This window comes from Condylura cristata, unplaced genomic scaffold (genome assembly GCF_000260355.1).
Source record: "Condylura cristata isolate star-nosed mole 26May11 unplaced genomic scaffold, ConCri1.0 scaffold00033, whole genome shotgun sequence".
Taxonomy (NCBI): domain Eukaryota; kingdom Metazoa; phylum Chordata; class Mammalia; order Eulipotyphla; family Talpidae; genus Condylura; species Condylura cristata.
This window is the reverse complement of record NW_004567134.1, coordinates 10119156-10141460: the sequence shown is the minus strand read 5'-3', so window position 1 is coordinate 10141460 and position 22305 is coordinate 10119156. Positions and strand designations below refer to the sequence as shown.

The following is a 22305-nucleotide window of genomic DNA, read 5'->3' as shown; positions in this document are numbered from 1 at the left end:
CCCAGCGCCCAGCGGTGTGAGCTGGAAGGGGCCCGCACCTTCGGCCACCGGCTGTGTGTGTTTTTTGCCACTTGAACATTTCAAACGCACCTTCAGCCACCTGCTGTGAACATTTCAAACCCAGTCCCCCAATAAGCGATGTTTGCTAAACTCTCACGCCACCTTTGCTGAAATTACCCTCCACTTTTGTCATATATTAATGGCAAACAATGTCTATCGTGTGTATTTATTTACTTTCAGATGGTTTCTTTTTATGATGCCGCTGAAATGTCACGGTCCAATAAGTAACTAGTAATAACTAGTAAAGCTGGAGTGAAACGTTGAACCGAAGTGCTCGCGCCTCCAAGTCCACTAGAGGGCAGGGCTACGCGCGCCGAGTTGAGTGCATCCTCCCAAGAACTCAAAGGTCCTCGCTTAAGTGCGAGCGGTATTTTTCTCTGTCAGCTCTTAAACCCATTTTTTCAAATGTGCCCCTTCCCTCGGGCCCTGTAACATACACCAGTACGCTCTCTGACCGCAGGTTCAGCATCAATATAAACAAATGGATCATTGCCTGTGTGCCTATGTTTGGTTCCAAGTAAGTGAAGCAAACTACTTTTCCAAGATGAAAAATCTTGGACGGCTTTCTAGATTTACTTTTCTTAATCGTTTGGATTACATTCAGCGATGTCACTTGTAGATTTCAGAAGTAAAATTAGATGACAGATCCCTGCGTGACTCAAGAGTGATGCATCTGTGACCCACCCTCCTTTAACTTGCTTGCTTCGTGATTTTCTTCTAACCAGGAGTGTTTAGAACTCTATGATTTCTACAACAGTGAGTGCCCAATCTCTTGCTGACGACTTTGTAATCCATTTGTAAGGATTACTAGTTAGTTATTTGACTGTGACATTTCAGCGGCATCATAAAAAGAAACCATCTGAAAGTAAATAAATATACACGATAGACATTGTTTGCCATTAATATGATATGACAAAAGTGGAGGGTAATTTCACTGTACAGAATTTGCTGCTGGATTGCTTCATGTAGCTCACACGTTTTACCTAAGGCATTTTTCCGTAGTGGTCTGTTGTGCTCTGCAGTATCCTAGCCTTAACACTGAATCCACGATTAACACCCCGCAAAGATTTATCACTCCATGGCATATATTTGGGTTGTGAAAGCCTTTGTTGCTATTGACAAATCAAAAAAAGAAACTGAATAAAACCAACTCTATCCAGAAGAACTGTTACACGCTTCACTCTTAATCCACCGCTTGTAATCTCACAAACTCCTAGATTTGGGAGCAGAAAAAAAATCCTTAAAGTACAGCTGATTGAACCGCTTCTTGAAACTCATCAACATACTCCTCCAGAGCCACCCTCCTCTCCTATGCCTGACCATCGTTTTTAACCAAGAGGATAGCACTAGTTTGGCTTCCTGTGTTTATGAAAGAGAGCATGATTAACACGGTCAAGCCATAGCAATAGGGAATGCTTGAACCACAAGTTTCAGAAATCCTCTTCCTTCACCCAGCATCACCTCTGACTGGCAAACCTGCCACAAGAGTTTTGTATAAGCATCTCTACCTCATCTAAGGGAAAGGGAACTAAAACATATGTAAAACACTTTACATGCAAACACATGCATCTACATTTATGTGTACTTATATATCCACATATACATAACAATACTATATATTATGGTTTATAGATATGGGCAGGGGATCTGATAAAAGTGAAGAAATGTAACTGAAGCACTAAAAAGTGTAAGATTACAAAGAAACAAGCAAAGGTACTAACTAGCTAGAATGATAGTGATGGTAAGAAATGTGTAATATTTGTGTTTCCTCTCATTTCTTTAGAAATCAATTCTCTAAAAATCACTTCTACTCTTTCTGTTCTAAATGTTTAACCTACAAAATTAAAAATATCTGAAGTTATCACCTATAAGCACTAGAGGGGAAATTTGTCAGATATCTTTAGGGAAAATAGTACAAGTAGGGAAGATTGAGAAAGAACAGTCAGTTACCATATTCTGATTTTACTTTTACAGTGCCTTACTACACAAAAATCTTGTTTTAATATCAAATTTGATGGCTGACATTTTTATAAGCCTAACTGATAAAGAAATAAGTGACCCTTTAGAATATAAAAGTAAACTTAGAAAAGGTTATTTAAAAACTCTTCTCAGATAACATAAATTAATATTTTAAAAACTGTCTTGACATTGTTTTCAGCACCAAAGGTTAATAGTTAAGAAATTTTACCTGGATTTTTTTTTTTAAAGCTGGATCATTTTTATATATTAGACACAGCACTTTGTTTTTATAAGCTAACCTACTCTGAGAGAACAACAAGAGTATTTTTCTTCTGATTTCCTTTTTCTTTCTAGTTAAGTGAAAGTTTTTATTATTTTACCAAGTGCTTTTTTTTCCTTTTTTTGCCATTTTGAAATTTTGTATCATGTAGCCCTTTTTTTCTGTTTTCTGTTGCTCACAACACTGCACGTGACTCAAGACTCCAAGGCAAGTCACTAGAAAGCCCGGCAGCACACACCCTGAGCTGCATGTTCCCAAACCCACCACCACCAGGGACCCTTGGTCCTCCACAGAGTCTGTTGAACTTTCCTCCTACCTTCTCTCCTCCTCCCTGTAAACTCAGCTCCACAGATTTCTAGATTTTATTATTGGTTTAGTTTTGTCTGACCCTTTGTTTTATTTCTCTATAATCTACATGTAAGTAAAATAATCAGTATTTGTCTTTCCCCTCTAGACTTATTTTCCTTAGCATAATCTGCTCCAATTACATCCATATTATCACAAATGTCAAGAGTTCATTTTTCTTTAATAGCTGAGTAGTATTCTATTTTGTGTGTGGTATGTATACATATACATATATATATATATATTACTTTTTTCTTTCTTTTTTTGCTTCTTGCAATGACCCTATGAATCTCACTTAATTTGTTAGTATAATTACTTTCTTTGCTAGGTGTACTTTTCTCCTATTACATAACTTGCAAAGGGCCAAGTTTAGGGAAATACTGTTTGACACGAGCTATGCAACCTCTGTCGTCAGACACGGTCCGGATGGAGGGGAATTGCTCTGAAAAATCAGACTTTCCATGCTAACTTATGTTATCACCTCCCTTTTTTGTATAACTGTAATATCAAAATATTCTGAGCAACTTTCAGCTTTAATTAAAAAACAAAAAAAGGGGCCCTCCCTGGTGGCGCAGCGGGTTAAAGCACAGCACTAAGAAGCTTAAGCCACTTCCGCATGAGTTCGATTCCTGCCTTCCCCGGAGGTGACCACATGGCGTGGCAGACCTCTCCTGACCCGCCCGCTGCTCCCCTCAGCAGTGTACCTTGTAGATCTGCTTGTTCTGCTCCCCACTCTATCTCTGGTGAATCCTCTCACCCTCCGCATCTCTGGCCTGTACCCCAGTTCTGCATGAATAAATAAATAAATCTTTAAAAAAAAAAAAAAGGGGGCGATGACACGAGCTATGCAACCTCTGTCGTCAGACACGGTCCAGATGGAGGGGAATTGCTCTGAAAAATCAGACTTTCCATGCTAACTTATGTTATCACGTTCCTTTTTTGTATAACCGTAATATCAAAATATTCTGAGCAACTTTCAGCTTATAATTGGACTGCTTAGGCCACACAAGGCCTGCCTGCCTTGACAAGCAAGCACTGCACCAGGGTGAAAAAATTCCCCTGAAGTCAAGTAACTTGACTACTGACTGATAAAAGCAAAAGGGCTGTTTTTGCAAAGTCTCTCTCACTGCTGGATGGAGGATAACCCAAATCTTATCATTCTATCATCTCACCTAGCCTTCTATTCAGCTTTTTAAAGAATTACTCAAACTTCCTATTGTCTGGCCTTTAGATGTGGAAATTCATCCAGGTTGCCTGTTTTTAAACTAGTCAAGTTTTCCACCTGCTACACCTTAAAGAAATCCACAAAAGTCTTCTTGCTAGTTTTTCAGGATTCTACTATGTAGTCTTTAGATAAAGAAATTCACCTATGTCTCCTATTCAGAGATTTGATTAGCAAGGAATTTCCTCTTCTGTCTCCCAGGATGACTCAGGCAGAAAAACAAAAACCCATTAAGTAGTAGATAAGGTTTAAGGGACTTCTATCTTAGTTGATCTCCACTATAGTAATATTAGTCATAAACTTTGTGCACCTATGTACCTGTTTTTAACCTTGATTGATTTTGGAATGTTATATCTCAGCTAAAGGGCAATACGACCCTAAACTGTTTTTAGAAAAAAAGATAATTGTAATCTCTCAGCCCAGTTCGTGTGCTGATGTCATCCCACTGCTTGCTCCTAATGTATAAGATAAACCTCTGCTGAAGGCAGAGCAGGAAGACTTGCACCCAACTCCGACTCCCGTGTCTTCCTCGCTCCCCTTTCCCCTTTTTTCTCCCTTCCCCCTTTTTTAGGAATCTCCACTCCACGACACCTTCCCACCTTAGAGTCCTGCCTGTCTTGCCTCCAGACACCTCAATAGTCGGAGCTGGTCTCCGACAACTGTTATTGCAGGAAGTATCACGAAATGAGTGTCTAGAATCCACCTACAAGAATTGCTGTAAACTCCTTAGCTCTGTGTCTTAGCAGTGCTAAAAGAGTAAAAATTGGAGTCAAGAATAAAAATCAGATAGACAGGCCTCCCATCTCAGCACTATCAAGCTATCACCAACCACTACAACATGAGTTCTATCCCTGTGTCCAGCAAGCTGACCCACATAGCACAGCAGACCCCTCCAGTCTCACCTGCTGCTCCCCTCAGCAGTATATTTCAGTAGATTTGACTTTTCTGCACCCTACTCTTTCTCTGGTGAGTCCTCTCTCACACAGACACCTGCACCTCCGGCCTATGGCCCACTTCTAGCATGGATAAATAAGTGAATAAATCAGATAGGCTCAAAAACCGGCACCTGTACTGGTCAATTTTAGTGAGAGTTAACCAAGTATAAGTATTTCATCAGCTCACAATGGCTAGCTGTCTAGCCATCTGTTGATTAAATTGAGCAAAAATGGGAGACTTTAAAGTATACTCACTTAATTTTTATTAAGTTTATTTCAAATATGAATGAGTTTCCCCATTCAGCAGTTTCTGAGCCTGTGGTGCTATTTTGAATCTCTGGTATCTACCAATCTTCTATGTTGGAGGTAAGGTTAAAGTAGGGAAGAGAGGAGAAAAAGAGGGGAGAGTGGGGAGGATAAAAAATGGAAGGAGGAAAAAACAAATTGTGAGTCCCATACCCCAAAATCAATTCCAGATTCCATTACTTCCATAGAAAATAGATATGCAATATTCCATATTACAATCACCCCAAGATTTGTTTTGAGACTTTAGAGCACCCATTGAAAAGATAATCAGTTTAGTTTCCAAACTGGTCCCAAAACATTTTGTCTATAATAAATATGGGATAAAGACATAATGAATAATTGGGGCAATAGTCATCATAAATATTTGTTGTGGGATGAATAAACATAATCCCGCCTTTGACGTTTCTACTTGCTTCCTATGATTAAAGCAAAACATGAGCTTTTGCTTTCCTGTAAAACAAAGAAGAATTAAGGGATTTTCAAAGTTTTAAAATGAATTTACATCTCAAACCACAAAAGGGTTAGCTAGGACAAGTAGATCTGAACCGGAATAAGCCCTGAACATAGCAAGAAGTGTTAAATGTTAAGCACTGCCCAGAACAGATGAAATTTCACAGGCAGATTTTGAGCCTATGTAACCATTTAAAATGAAAAGATAACAATGGTGAGAGGTTGCCACCATGCACATAGAAAATTTCCACTGAGCGTGTGGTTTGGCTTTTGTGATGTCGTATTGGTGCCTGACAAAGTCAAAAGCGCTATCGTTTCCAGCATAGTTTTCAGATACCAATTTCGGGATCAAAGAATCTAGTCTTACTTCTTGGAGAAGACAGGTAGGAGACTTAGGTATAATGGTTTGGTGAGTTAAATTGCTACTGGCCAGTGTCTTCTCATCACCTTGAGAGTCTTGCTAAGGCTGTCATAAGTAGTTGGTTGTCATAAGTAGTTGAAACTATCAGAGTGCAGAACGTGACTACTGCACCCTGCTGTGTTTGCAGTAATAGCCTCTGCCTCCTCACTCCATTGAAACGTTTTCTCAATTTCACATCAGAAACATTTTCAATCTCTTTCCTCTGTTGCACACTGGGGTTTGAGAGTGTTTTGGGAAGGATGCTATTTCCTCAGACCTCCATAATGGCACGTTTTGTTCTTTCAAAGTATTCTACCCAACCATTTCCAAGATGTCAAATATTTTTTTGCAAAGTTTGCATCTTGCCTGAAGTTGTCCCATGTCTTTCTAGGACCCCTGCAGAAATCAGCTCTCTCTACTGTGCTTCCTCTTGTGAGAAAAAAATAAGGAAAAGGGGCACAAAAATATCATTATATTAAAAAATTAGAGGAGATCCACAGAACAGAAATTGCCCAAAGCTGTGTGAGAATCCTAAAGTTTAGCTCTGGACACTCACACAAACAGACCAGAGTCTCCGGCACCATGCCACACAAATCAGTAAAGCCACACCAAAAACGTGGTTTGCAAGGTACATGATAGAGAAGGGAAATTACAAATTGTCAGGAAGGAGTTTTTGCAACACAACTAAGTTATGTTCAATCTTCAAGATTAGAGAATTCATCACTACAAATAAAGATTATGTGGAAAGATTAGGTTAACAGCATTGACCATATCTCTTTAGACCACTTTATGTTTGCTTTATAAAAGGCAATATTAAGACTAATTTAATATTACTAAGTATCTTACATGTAGGAGAATTAGGATAAGAAGGAAAGAAAAAGCAAAAAGCTTCTCTAGGCAAGTACAAATTTGGGACTGGCCTAAACTGTTCCCAGCTCAAACAAAATAATTCTGAATGCAGAATTATTTTCTAAGATATAGCCACATCAACTACTAGGAATATTGGTATCCCAAATGAGCATTTAAAAGGAAATAGACAAACTAGATACGGCATCAGGGTCTATGAGGAGAGTAAAGAGAACCCTCTTTTATTCCAACTAATAAAAATACCTCTTGTAATGAACATTAGCAGTGATCCTTAAACATTCATTCTTCTCCAGGATCATTAACTTCTAAGTTGGTTTCTCAAAATGTGGCCTGCCTGAACAACCAGCAGCATTATCTCTTGGGAACTTAGTAGAAATGTAAATTCACAGATTCCCAACCAGACCTACTGAATCAGAAATTTGGCAGGGGGACTGGGGAGGATCTCCCTGGTGGCACAAGGGATTAAGATGCAGCACTATGAAACTAACAGCTATCCGCAGCCACTGTAGCATGAGTTCGAGTCCTGACCAGGGAGGTGACCACCATGGTGCAGCAGACCTCTCCTGTCTTGCCTGCTTCTCCCCTCGGCTGTGAATTTCAGTAGATCTGCCTGTTCTGCTTCCCACCTGTCTCTGGTGAATCCTCTCACCCCTGCACCTCTCGCCTATACCCAGCACTTGTACACGTAAATAAATCTTAAAAAAGGAAAGAAAGAAAAAAATCCTGGAGTTTGGACTTAGCCATTTGTGTTTTAACAAGCCTTCCTTTCTTCCATAATTCTGAATGCTTGGAGGTACTACAGCCATCATATCACCCTCCCTCCCCTTTCTCCTCGTGGAAAAACCAACACCACGGATGGCAAAGTAGGGATGAGAGAAAGCCAAGTTCTTTAAAAATAATTAAGATAATAAATCAACCAACCCTGGGGCTTGTGCTACAACAGGACTTTCTTTAATGTGAGATAATAAACAGATTCTATTTTCGGTTACTTGCGTCGTCACTGGTAGTATTAAGAAAAAAATGGTTTAGATAAATAGGTTGATGTGTTGACTGCACCTATAGAAATTTAAAGTTAAATGTTTGATATGACATATCCAAAATGCTAAAATGTTAATTACTTACAATTCTAAAGAGAATGTTTATCAATGGGAAGTCAGAAAATGAGCAAGGGATTGTCTGTTTTTAAATTATTTCCAAATTTGTATATAAAGTAAAAAATTGTCTTAATTTCAGAAGCTCCTTTCATTTGAGTTTTTCTTATAACTAACTAGGAGTATTTTTAAATTATATAATTGCACTTTACCCTTGAAAGCTAGTTGTTTTCTGATATTGTGTGCCCTTGACTTTTTTGTTTAATTCTCCAACTGATGACGCTTGTGACTGAAATTGCTAAAAGGAAATAAAGTATGTCTTTCCTAAAGATTAACAAACTTCACAAAGATATTTATTACTTTGAGATTTACACACAAGCTGTTTCTCTTATCTGATTTAGAGCAATTAAAAAGCTATGACGCTATGGATTTTTAAAAATGCTTCATGTATTCTTTCCTAGTTTAAATGATCGAACTGTCCATTTTTACCAGGACAAATGCTTGAAAAGATAAAGATGCCAACAATGCACTCTTGATTCTAGAAATGATATTGCTTTTCGGGAAATGAGGATCAATTATCATGGAACAGTGGTCCAAACTACATGTGTTCAGGGTTTTTCAGTCAACATAGCACTTCCAGATCCATAATTACATGTCATCCTCACAGCCTTCTGAGGTAAGCACACAACATCTTGTCAATTGCTTTTATAGCTGACCAAGTTGGGATTGACACAAGTGAAGTTCCTTGCACCAGAATTTCTCGCTATTCACTGTCAAAGCCAGGAGTTGAATATCCATTTTGGTCTAAGGTCTCCTAACACTTCCACAATGAACCAGCAGAAACTACATCAGAAGCTGCCCTATTGCCTAAGTTACATTCTATAGTTATCATTTCTGGTCAATTCTTGCATCTTTTGACTCCATGGGACTCCCTACAACCTGGATAGCCCTTAATTCCTCAGCCTACGAAATCTGTCTCATAGTCCATTCAGTGACACTCAAGGATTAATTAAGAGAGCCTTGATTTTTAATTACCCTTGGTCATTGTCTATATCTATTCACTAAATCATGCTTCAAGCTGAGGCTGTTCTAAATTTCTCTGGTTTATCTGCTCAGAGCTAAAAGTGACTGCTATCGATGGAGTGTATTTATGAGTAAATAACCACAGACAGGCATGAGAGATTATTACATAGGTAAATCCAAGTGTGTTCACTGACATGTTTTATTGAAGTCAACAGAATACATACTAAGTACATGTTCTAGAATCTGCTACCACTAAAGAGTATTAGGAATACTGATTTTAGTTTTCCAAGTGGTAAATTTTTACTTTGTTCTGTCTTTATACTTACATGTTAACCAAAGGAGGACTATGGGAAAATTTGAGCAATTTTGTTTTTAATGCTAAGACTTCATAATGGCTTTAGACAGCACTACTATTACATGGCACCAAGGAAATGTGAACACCAGGGCTGAGAAGAAGCAGGTTTAATACACCAGTGCTGACCCAGCACCGTGGGACACACATCCAAAGGTTGAGCCCTGTAGGAAGTCAGGGGCTTATACACTGTCACTTTCTCCAAGGTTCCAGGTGGGTTGCACTGGCAGCTTACACAGCCACATGATGTGGCTACATACATACTGCTCTCCTCAGCAGTGTACTTCATCAGTCTGCCTGTTCTGCTCCCCACTGTGTCTCTGGTGAATCCTCTCACCGCCCCTGCACCTCTGGCCTGTACCCCAATCTGTATGCATAAATAAATAAATCTTTAAAAACATTTTAAGAAAATAAAAGAAAAGAACCCATGAGTCTACATCTTCATCACTATCCCTGGCTTTTCCAGCAACCCTCCACCTTGTAAATGGCACAGGGCTTTTGAGCAGGTGTGGCAACCCCTGTCTGCTTTGATTTTGAAATTATGCATCATCAAATAATCTGTGTCAGTGTTTCTCAAACTGTGACCCCCCCACCTGGGAACTTTTTAGAAATGCACATTCTGGGGCCCACCTCCCATCTATGTAATCAGCAGCTCTGGGGGGAGGGTTCTGCATTCTGGAGTTTACCTGTCCTTCGGGTAGTTCCCATGCATGCTCAACTTTGAGTACTGCTTTACATGAAACACAATAAAACTTAACAGCTAAACATATTTTGTTCATGCTAATCTTCCCCAATTCTAAAGAACAGAGTGGGAGTGTATAACCGTGTTTTAAAACTGCAACATTCTTAAATCATAGGGGGCTTTGAACTTCCTGGAGCAGACACCTGTTACTTAAAGCCAGTTATTTAAAGGACCAGGGGAAAGGGCACAAAGATCATGCAGAGAACAAACTTCTCCCTCTTAAGTGGCTCTGAGCCTCATATCAGCATGGCCCTGGGAGGGAAAAGAGCAAAGTTGGAGGACAGAGGCAGTGGAGCGGGAGTGTTCCCAGCTATGAAGTCAGTCTTTGTTTTCTTAGTTCAGGTCAGGACCTTTGGAACAATGCTTCTTTGACCAGGTGTATCAGGCTTTAGTTGCACCAGTTAGGAGAAAGGAGGAGGGAGAGCTTCACAAATTGAAAATGCCATTCTCTTGAAATAGTGTATCCCTTAGACAAACAGTTTCATCCCTTTAAAACAAAACAGAAAAGCTATAAAACATTTCAGAGGCCATGAAAGTAAGTACACTGTACAGTATGTACTTACATAATACATGTGCTTAATATAGAAACTATATATTGGAGACAGAGCAAAAGGGTGGTTTTCAGTACTAGTGAACTAGGATTTTATACTAGTCTCATCATTCAATTGCTTTGAATAATTGAAGCAAACATTATGCACTTGTTCTCTAAGACCAAAATACTTCTATAAGAAACTTTCCTGAAAGATGTACTTAGAATCCACAGAATGGTGGTAAATATTATAATGGGATTAATTGTTCAGGACCAAGTTGCAAGAACTTCTTACACTTAAGGATGTTTTTCTAAGGCCAGCATTTTAAAAGAATTTATTCATAGTAAGAACAAAGGAAGAGGAATAGGGAGTCAAGAGTTTCTACTGAGAGGATGTAGGTGAGGGAGATAGTTGGGCACTGGACTACATTACACTGAGCAGAATTCAGCAAAGGAATACAACATAAAGGTGATTGTATCCTGAGACAACTTAAAGTAACTATTGTAATTCCAAATAACAGATGAGTTTGCAAAAGCTTGATTACATCTTAATGAATTCTTAAAGACTTTCTTTAGTCCTGTTCCAGTTTCTCTGAGGTGTAGTCTTTAACAGCAATAACATGTTCTTTCTCTATGTGCAATGTGACTTGCTCGGAGGAGAGTAAATAGAGTAATTAATATTAATTAGAACAATATTAGGTCTGTTGTGTTTGTAAGTAATCCTGCTGCAAATATTCAGTCTTTTGCAAATGTAAATGGGATACCCATTGGAGGGCTTTGAGTTTTAGTAGTACCTGAACCTATCCTTCTCCACAATGTTATTTACAGCAGAATAACACTTTGTTGCTCTTGATATAACATCCCTCTCAAGCTGCATTTTCTTGGAAACCAGTGAAGCATGAGTCAGTGTCCTTCAGTCGCAGTGACTCTTTTTAAGGCCCTGAAAGAGACTCTAGTGATGTTCTTATGAGCTCATGGTTTGGTAAAACTTGCAAAAGATATTTTAACTGCAGTTTATTGTAGTTGATTTTCTTTTTTGCTAATTTTTCCTCCTTCAGACTTCTATCAGGTAACACTGGCCTGATATTGGGCAAATTTGGAATCTGGTTTAAATGAAGTTGAGAGGAGACATGTTTAGGTTGTATTTGAATTTAGTGACTTACATGAATGAATTTTGTAGACATGTCTATGTGTGGTGAAATTATTGCTAGTTGTCCTGGTGAAGAAATGACATCCAGAAATATTCCTCCGATTACTGGAGTAATCAAGGCCTGAAATAGTCATGTGAATGTGTCTGTGAGTCTCAGTACCTGAAGCTCGTAGGTAGCAAAAGGAAACAGACAGAAGTTAGACTCTAATAAATACATACACATAAATTAACTGTGCTTGAAGATTATCTGAATTCTCTGTGATTATCTCTTTATCGAAAAAAGCACTATCATGGGAAAAAATGATTAAAGACCCTGAGGTCCAAAAAAGTGTGAACAAAACATTTTAGATTGCATCAGTTAATTAGTAGGAAATGCTTTTTTTTTTTAATTTGTGATCTTGAAAGTTGTAATTTCTTACTCTATTCTAAATGAATATTCACTTTGTTGCTAATTTAATATGTATAATTGTATAATCTTTTTCCTAAAGAAGTTCCTCCCACATTTGAATAACCTTCAAAACTTTCAAATATCTGGAACTCCACCTATATTCCTGTTCCAAAAAATATTTAAAGTGTCTTCCCTGCACAATAGTTATAATAGTTTTATTTTTAAGTCCTCTAGCTGTAATAAATGAAAGAAAAGCTAATATTAAAGAAAGCAGGAAGAAAAGAAATGAAGGGGTGATAGGGAAAGTAGAGAGAAAGTGACCCCACCTATGGGATGTGTCTAAGAAGAGGGTGGTGAATCAGAATGTAGAAACAGACAGACAACCCCACAGTTAAAGCCTCATCACACGTGAGCTTGAATCAGCTGATCTTACCTCTTTAAACCTCAGTTCTCTCATCTATAAAGTAGGATCAGGACCTCCGTGGTGGTACAAGGTCTTAAAGTGCAGCACTATGAAGCTATCGACAGCCACTGCAGCACTAGTTCGATCCCCAGCCAGAGAGCTGACCCACATGCCACAGCAGACCTGTCCTGACCCACCTGCTGCGCCCCTCTGCAGTGTGTTTCAGTCAGCCCACCTGTTCTGGTCCCCATTCAGTCTCTGGTGAATCCTCTCACACCCCACCCACACTTCTGGTCTGTACCCCAGTTCATGCATGTATAAATAAATAAATCTTTTTTAAGAAATTAAGTAGTGATCATATCACCAACTTTGCAAAGTTACTATGACGATTACATGGCAGTATCTGCAAAGGGCCTTGTGAGTACCTGGTACATATAAGGCATTTAATGCAAATTTTAAATTCCTTATTCTCTCTATTTTTTCCCCCCTTCTGACTGGACTTTACTCAGGCTGATGTGACAAAGATCCAGAGCCCAAACTAAAGCACACTCGCTCTCCACCAAGATTAAAAATAAATGTGACATAGTCCTGACCTGGTCACAAAGAACAAAGGAGCCCAGAAGCACCAGCAGAACTTTTAGCTACAGCAGCATTCATTGTTGAATGCATAATCCAAGTGGCATTTCTTGAAATAGACTTAACTAGTATGTTGCCTTTAAGATGAGAAGGAAAGAAAGTATCCCTGTGTCTCTCCTGTTCTCTGCACAGCAAGTGGTGTACAGCGCAACCAATGTGATGAATTCATTTCTTTTTCTGCAAAGGCACAGAACTGTCTGTACAGTTCGAGAAATATGTCTTCCATTCTGAACAAAAGTTAGCAAATGAAACGTTGCAGACAAACTTAGAAGTGGAATAGGATCGAAAATTTAGGGAGCTGCATAGAAACTACATGGTAGTTCACAAAAACAGGGTCTTATATTTGAGTTGACGTGATTTTTCAAAGACAATGGGGGTTCTCCATACACTGACTTCTGTGTTTCAACTTCTGTGTTTTAATCATCTGGGCAGAGCAGATTTAGAAAGATTTTAGAAGCAGAAGGCAGGATTAGCAGTATCTCAAATGTCAGTTCAGATGGGGTTCTGGTGTCTCCCAAGACTTGTCTGACATTCCATGGCCATGATAATGCAGACAAAGAGGATAGGGCACCTTTAGAAGGGTCATAAATAAGTGATCGGTATTAAATGGGGACAGAAAGACATGAAGGTAAAGAGGCTTGTTATTAAGCTGGGAAACGGTGCTACACTATAATCTGAAATTTCTGTGTCCCTGTGCATCAATGACTTCATTGGGATACACAGTCCTGAACTTACGATGGTTCAACGTCATTGTCTAGCTGATGGTTTGACGTAAGCGTTTTTGACTTCAGGGCAGTCTGAAAGCTTTAGCTAGCCAGTAGGAACCACCACATGCTCTTTTTTTTTTTTTTTTTTTAAAGATTTATTTATTTGTGCATACAGAACTGAGGTACAGGCCAGAGGCTCAGGGGCGGCGAGAGGCTTTACCAGAGACAGAGTGAGGAGCAGAACAGGCAGATGGATGAAGTACACCGCTGAGGGGAGCAGCGGGCGGGTCAGGAGAGGTCTGCCACGCCATGTGGTCACAAACGGGGCAGGCGGGAATCGAACTCATGTGGAAGTGGCTTTAGCTTCTTAGTGCTGTGCTTTAACCCGCTGCGCCACCAGGGAGGGCCCCCACCACGTGCTCTTAACAATGGTTAGCAGCAGCCTGCTGGCAGGTCCCAGGCAGCATTTTCAACTCATGCTACTTTCAACTTAACTATGGGCACAATGGGAGGTAACCCCATTGTAAGTCAAGTGAGTTCTTTCCCTCTCCCCAACAAACCCCTCAAAAACTGAAAATAATGTAAGTTGAAAATGCATGTACCACCCTACCCTACCAACCCCCAGGCCAGGCCTCACCTCCTTGAGTGTGCTCAAAACGCTTACATTCGCCTACGGTTGGTCAACATCATTTCACACAAAGCCTATTTTATAATTTAAGTGTTGCAGGTCTCAAGTTTAGAAGACAAAAATGGGCCTTTTGTAGACATGAGGGAATGTAAAAACACAAAACGCCGTGTCCACAGGTGACACTGTCCTGTTGGATGAGGGTATGGGAGAGGAAACAGGCTGACTGGTTGGAGGGATATTTAGGGGTAAATTCAAAGGACCTGTGATGGATTCTGTACTGCCTGAGGAAGTAGAAAATGCCAAGATGACTAGAAGGCCTCTGTCGGAAGAGGGCAGAGGATGGATGGAGTAAGAAGACAGGTATGGGGGAGGGGAAGTCCATTAGCATGGGTACTGATGAAGACGTTCATCTTCATACAAGCTCTCATGTATAACTGTCTACATCCTACCAGCAATGGAGCACCACAGACTGAATGTGTGTGTCCCCCACCCCCAAATTCATATGGTGAAGTCCTAACCCCCTTGCTGATGGTGTTAGGAAAGGATGTTTGATGACTGATCAGGTCGTGAGGATAAAGCGTCATAAATAGCATTTGTGCCACGACAGAAGGAGAATCTGGAGTTCTCTAGTCACTTTCTACCATGTGAGGGCACAAACAAGAAGTCAGGGTCCCCCAACCCTGAAAGCAGGCTCTCACCAAACATTCAATCTGCTGACCCCTTGATCTTAGAGTTTCAGCTTCCAAAACTATGAGGAATAAATTTCTGTTGTCTGTAAGCCACCTAGTCTACAGCATCTGTTATAGCAACTCAAACAGACTTAGACGTGGAGAAAATTTCAAGGCTCTTTTTTTTGGGGGGAAGGGGGATAAATATATAGCTCTTAATTTTTTTCTCCCTTCAGATATAGGAGACTGTTATAATTACTATGATAAGATAGCTCAACTTTTAATGTCATGAATATTAAGATTCAGCCTCATTTTATCACAGCAATTTAACTGTCAATGTTACCTCTGTATAATTACACAAGTTCCTTCACAGGATTTCTGCCCTCTATCTTAGATTCTTTTTTTTTTTTTTACAGATTTATTTATTTATGCATACAGAACTGGGGTACAGGCCAGAGGTGCAGGGGCCGTAAGAGTATTCACCAGAGACAGAGTAGGGAGCAGAACAGGCAGACTGTCTGATATACACTGGTAAGGGCAGCAGTGGGCAAGACAGGAAGTGTTCTGCTGGGCCACGTGGGTCAGCTCCCTGGCTGGGGATCAAACTCATGCAACAGTGGCTGCAGTAGCTTCATAGTGTTGCGCTTTAAACAGGGAGGCCCCCTCTACCTTAGATCCTATAGGGAACATCTTTTTCTCCTGCTTCTAAAGCATTAAGGCCTTTTCTCTACCCAAGAACAAGGACGCAGGACGATTGCCTTTAGTTCTCCCTTGAGATGTCACTTGGACTATCAATAGCATTTCATGATTTTTTAAAGAGGCCTTTTAAAAAGGATAACTTTGGTTTATTCTCAAGATACAACCAGCTCACTTATTTTAAGGATGTAAAAATTCTAACTATTCCTTAAGCCAAGCTGTAGGGGAATTTCTTTCATTTTACCTACAGAAGAAAACCTGCATCAGCAACCCCAAAAATCCCTTATGTAATGCTCCAAATCTCAACACAGTTTTTGGTGGGGAGGGAGCAATGTAGCACACCGGGAGTCTTTAAGTTTTATATTGTTATTCAGCAGATACAAGAGCCAAAATGAAGACCTGCGCTTCTAAGGTTCTAATTAAATTCAAGTATTTATCTAACAACCCAATTTTGAGGTTAGCATTATTAAGAGACAAAGCAGGAAATAAAAACCCAGTGATCCTCTCTGCACTAGAAACCTTTTCTTAAAGCATGGAAAAAAAACTTTAGAAAAGCCTCTAAAACAAAATTTGGTTCTAATCCTTAATTAAAATATAGCTTCTATACAGTTCCCTTGGCCCCCAAAGACCATGCTCTTTATTTTAAGCAGATTAGTCAGAGCAGAGCTTGAGCCAAATATGACTACAGGTTTTGCCTCATATTATTAATGTTTGAATATAGCTCTTTCTACCCACTGAGACTTTAAGTATCACAGAGGGGCGACACTTTACCCAATTCATTTTACACTCTCATCACCCAGAAAAATGTCTCACACACAACAGATATGAAAAACTTGTTTACTGTATACATAAATAAATAATCTTAAAAAAAAAAAGTATAACCAGGCCTATTAAGGGATTGCAAAAGAGAGTGAGGGAGAGAAAGGAAATGGCCCAGGTGACACTCAAGTTTATGGTTTAAGCTTCCAAGTTAATTAATGACTCTGAGGAGAAGCAGGTTTGGGGGTAGGGCTTGTGAGTTGTTTTTGGACACACAACCTACAACATCCATGAGATATTAGGATGGAGATGTCACATAGGTAACTAGATATACAAGGTGGATGTGTTCTAGTGGTAAATGTCTGAGAGTTCTCAGCAGGCTGGTGATGTCTGAAGTCAGGCAAATGGGAAGAACTCTCCATGGGACAGGACAGAGTAAACAGTCCCCAAGGATCTCACAAACTGCATTATTACTTGGTGCTGGCATTTGTGAATAATGTCTACACTGATGCTGCTGAACCTTAGAGCAGTATTCCCTGGAGACTCATATGACTCTTGGTTCTCTGTAGACTTCACTGGACTGAAGCCAGGTTTCAGTGTATGGGGAAGTAGAGCAAATCCTCCCTTCTTTCAGTGCTTCAGTGGGTTACTGAAGTCACAGAGCAGGCACATGGCACACCAGTGCTCAGGACAGTAATGCCTGCAAGTCCCATTCTTGTCCCCACAAGCTCAGAAAGCAACATTTGAGCCAGACCCTGGCTATTCCCATCAGACCAAAGAAACTAACTTCATTTACAAGCCCTTCTGCATGCATTCTGCATACCTGCCCAAGCTCACCTGAGACTCCAGCTGAGTTCCCTCCACTGCTACACCACCATCACCACCAGTGCCTCACAATTTGAATCATACAAATTAAAGGTGTTTCCCCACCTTTAGCATCTTCTTCATCTAATTAATGACTTTTATAATGACAACTAGACTATGATATGAGTCTAGGAATACAAAGGGTAGGACATCTGTCCTTAATTTGATAAGTAGTGGGTTCGCCCCTTGGTTGGCATATCACAATAGGAGTAGTATAAGCAAAAAGTGCCCGACCAACCCTCCAGTGAGATCTTCATGCCATGACACCAATGAAGGGGGAGGAACCACAAGGAGATGATCTAATAGGAACGTATCTGTGGGCAATGCAATTATGGCAGTGATCATGAGGGGGACCCTACGATCATCACGAAATGGATAGAGGTAAGAGCGGAAGTGAGCTCCATAGTCAGTCTGCCTGTGGCAGGGGGTCACGCCCACACCAGCCTGTGCCAGGCTTCAAAGAATAAGAACAAGAAAGACATGTAGGAAGGCTTACTAAGCACCAACTGGTAAGGGGACCAGCTAGAAGCAGACAGAATGTTATGGAGAAGGAAGGACAGTGTTTCACTGTTTGCACCAGAACTGGAGGAAGTTTTTACTGATCCATTTAGCCTGAGTCTTAAAGGATGTACATGCAGTCTCCAGGTGGGCTAGTTCTAAGGGAAGAATTCTAGGCTAAGGGAGGAGCAGATTTGAAAGCATAGCAGTGGCGAAGTGGATGTGGGGTCTGGGATGATATTCTCCTAGAATGTAGAACACAACACTGGGGATAGACTGTTGGCAGGCTGCTGTCCTAAAGGGAGCTGGAGTTTTCTGTGCCTACCTGTTTACTCTGCGTATGGAGATCCAGGATGTTAGAAGTTCTGCAAACAGAACTTCTTCCCAGAATTGACTCCTGTTCTTTGAGGACATCCTGGCTTATGTGCATGTTTCCTGCTATCTAGAAAAAACCTGTTTCAGCAATAACTTACTAATTTGTATAAGCATAAACACACTTGCATGCTGTTTTCTAGTTTCTTTGTTCATATCATTAATAAGAACTTGGGCTGGGAGGGTGAAAGACAGAGTTGCCCTCTTCTGCGCTCTCCCAGCCCCCGCCCCCCCCCCAAGTTCATTTAGGCTCCAGGCTTCGTTAACAGCTGAGAACTTCTGGGTCTTCTTATGTGGCTCAGAAGCTCAAGTTTCAGTGCTATCAGGCTACAAACAGCCACAGCAGCATGAGTTTGATCCCCCACAAGGGAGTGACCCACATGGCACTGCAGACTTCTGTCTTGCCCACTGCTCCCCTCAGCAGTGCATTTCACTAGAGATGCCTGTTCTGCTTCCGACTGTCTCTAGTGAATCCTCTCACCCCTCTTTCCCCCCGCATCTCTGGTCTACACCCCGACTCTTGTATGCATAAGTAAAATAAAATAAATCTTTAAAAAAGCTGAGAATTTCTCATTGGCTGTCTGCCACACTAGATGGGGTGGGAGGTGATTTTAGGCGGCCTGCCAATCCTACATTCAATAACAAGGACACAGTTAGAATTGAGAAAATTGTCTGTTTTTTAATTCCTTTCCATTCTTTCCCAGGGGAATTTCTGAGTTGGCAACTAGGATGTTCATCTCTTAAAACCCTATCTTCCTTCCAACAACCCAACAGGTTCAGACAAAGGTTTCAAAGATAACAGTATCTGTGCTTAGAATTGAATCTTACTTTGCCTTCATTATCATTAAGCTTATCTTCTATTTATGGCAAAAGACCGTCATTTTCCATTTATAGTAGTGATGTGAAATTTTCTAAAACTTAAGTTTAAAAAGTGATTTAAATGCAAATATAGAAAAACATTAAGGAGTTCATGACACAAGTGATAAACACAGTAAGAATTATGGCTATGGCATGCGAATACCTAAGTGTTAAAAACACTCTGCAGGAGAGTGTTTTACTTAGCTGTGTTGCTATCTCTTCCTTGTTCAGAGATCAAGTTTAAAGCCAGGAAGACAGTTTCAGTTCTTTCTTCAGTACTTTCTAGCCGGGTGGCCTTGGATGAGATTTCTAATCTTTTCTCTATATCTTACTTCCTTATAAACATATAAGGAGGATCCATTGTACAGGAATGAAAAGATCAGAAACAACACATGCATGTCCTAAAATTATTTTTAACCTCCTTTATATTTCCAACAAGCTTTCCAAGGTTAACCAGGATTCACTCTGACCTAGTTTCTCTTCTTGAGACATTATGTCTGCTGTAATTGGGGTTTCAGAAAGGAATCAAATATATTATTTGCCTTCCTTTTGCCATTAACTTATTAAAAATCCAACACTCTCAGGCCTTCCCAAATGATTGTAAACTGGGGAGGGGAACCACCAAGTTCAAGTCCAAGGATCCATGTTAAATTCTGATGTTCTTCTGAATGCATTTTGTAATATTTAAACATAAAAAAATAATACTCAGTACAAGCAATAGCAACACCTTTTAAAAAATCTGCAATATTAAGAAAAGGAAAAAGATCACTACATGTAGGTTCTACATTCCAACCCTATTTTCTTAGGCACTTCCCCCCCTCATGGCTCACAACTCAGCCACCCCAACTCCCATGAGGGCTGAAGAAGTCCATGAACTTGGACCGAGAATAAGAGAGATAACTCAGAGCACCTCCACCTGTGTCTTGACTGTCTACTTGCAAAGCAAACACGTGCTGAGATTTGGAAATGAAGAGATTTCCTTGTGATCCTGACATGTACCTAAGAGCCAACAAGACCAGCCCAGCTCCCTTAGGGAGAGTCTGTTTGCATTTCCAGCTCTTATAAAACCATTCATGCATGTCATTAGGGCAATTTCCTCTCAAAAAGCAGTAATGAGTTTTATTTTTCCAAATTATGCATCAACTTTTTAAGAAACCTATCATTAGAGGATTTTCTGTCCATTGACCTCTGCTTTTACTTCCTGGAAGTGTTTTTATTAAGTAGGTCATCTCATACAAATACAGGACACAGCTAATATCTCCCACACAGTTTTGCAGTTCTGGTTGCAAACATGATGTGCAAGCAATCTGTGAGTCTGAGTCTTTGATGTGGCTCAACATCAGTCCTTTGCCACTATTGTGCTTCCTTCAGAAGTTACTTACCAGATTTAAATGGATCAGATACGTTAAATGGATCAGCCACGGTGACTTCTAACAATTGTTACAATTTAGAAAGGCAGTTCAGAAATGCCTTGTTCATAATTATAAGAGATAGAATCATACAAATCTTAAAACAGAAAAACAAAGGCATGATTTAAAATAATGCCTTCTGATCTGACATTTTAGCAGTTTTTTTGTTTTTTGTTTTTAATGTTCACATAGCACATGCTAATGGCTACTACTAGAAATCCTAACTTTGGATTGGCTAAGATTGAAAACTACAATGTCCCTCCCCCTCTCTCCACCAGAAAAAATGACTACTTCTGAATGATCTTCAAAGCTCATTAATGATACTCTAAGGCTACTCATAGGTACAGTCCACACCAGGTTTTTTATTTTGCAAATCCTGGTGATGATGTTAACATACCCATAAGCCCATATAAGAAAACCAGTGTATTTCCAGGACCTGTTACTTTGTGAAATATCAGTAGTCTTAAAATTTATATTTGAAAATGGTCAAGGAGTCTGCAATTGAATGAGAATTCAGTAGGTTAGCCGTTCAGAAGAAATAAAAGCACATGGTTTTATTATAGACCTTCAGCTTAATCACAGAATTCAAATAAATTCTCACATGCCTGCTTGGTCCTGATTGCTAAGTCTGAACAGCTGCAAACAAGAGCTGACTGGCCTATAAACATGTAAACTAGCAGAGAAGAACTCACCAAATGACGGTGAAGCAACACACCACACAAATATCCCTTAACCTTAAGACAAGACAAACGAAATGATACCTGTTCTTCCGCTCTTTGGTTTCTCAGCATCGATAAATATTTCCTAATAGCATGGACAGGATATTTTTTGAAATAAGTGAATCTAGACTGAGGCAACAGATTATCCATGGTGCCGAAAGCAGCAACGGTCTCTGCTCCTCCCAGTCAGCCACCGAGTGAAATTTAGAAGCTTCACAGTTCCTCGGGTGATTAAAGATTTACTTGTAGCGCGACCACTTTCCTGTAAAGATCTTCTTGCTCTTTCCTGTTTTGAGTAGAGTTCTTGGTGAGACCAGACCGCCAAAGTATGAGCACTGTCTAAAAAGCCTCCAGAAATTCAATGCCCAAAGGGCAGTAAGAGCCAGGAGGAATTTAAGGGCTGGTCCACAGAAAGCAGATTGCTTTAGTGGTAGTGAAGTGACTGTCCTATTTCTAGCAACAGTTTTCTGTTGCAAGCTATGTTAATATTAGCTAGCTGATGACTTTCCACACCCACAGATTCTCAGGAGGTTTAATCTTAATTCTCTGACATCTTTCTAGCTCTTAAAGAGGACATGACATGTGGCTTTTCCTGTTTCCTCCCGGATTTCTTATCCTCTTGAACACATGCAGTATCTCTCTCTAGGGTGTTGATTAATTCAGTCTCAAGAAGCATTGTCTTAGGGAGCTTCTAAAAAATGGACAAATTACCTTTTCATTGTTATCAAGGAGTTCAATGTCAGCACTGAAAGCATTTGGTTTACACTGTCATGCATTATGCAGTATGCCCAGCAACAAGATCCTTTACATTAATTGAACAATAGCTGCAAACAGATTCTGTTCTGAGTTAAAAGGCTTCTCTCCTTGAATCCTTATCTCAAATCCACAGGCTGAATCCAGAAACATTACATTTCCTCCGGCTTTATTCTGGGTGTACAGGAGAAAAGACCGTTACACATTTACTTTCTAAGTATCAAAAGGATTCATCT

The 22305-nt window shown here is 40.0% G+C and overlaps 1 protein-coding gene across 1 annotated transcript in view; it reads right to left on the bottom strand.

Moving 5' to 3' along the window:
* ATP2C1 (ATPase, Ca++ transporting, type 2C, member 1) overlaps window positions 1–21613 on the bottom strand; it is a 105521-nt gene extending 83908 nt beyond the window's left edge. The window contains exon 1 of the mRNA XM_012732077.1: window positions 21359–21613. Within this exon, the coding sequence (XP_012587531.1) occupies window positions 21359–21466 (108 nt within the window). The 5' untranslated portion in view covers window positions 21467–21613. The remainder of the gene's footprint in view (window positions 1–21358) is intronic.
* Window positions 21614–22305: the final 692 nt, after the last annotated feature.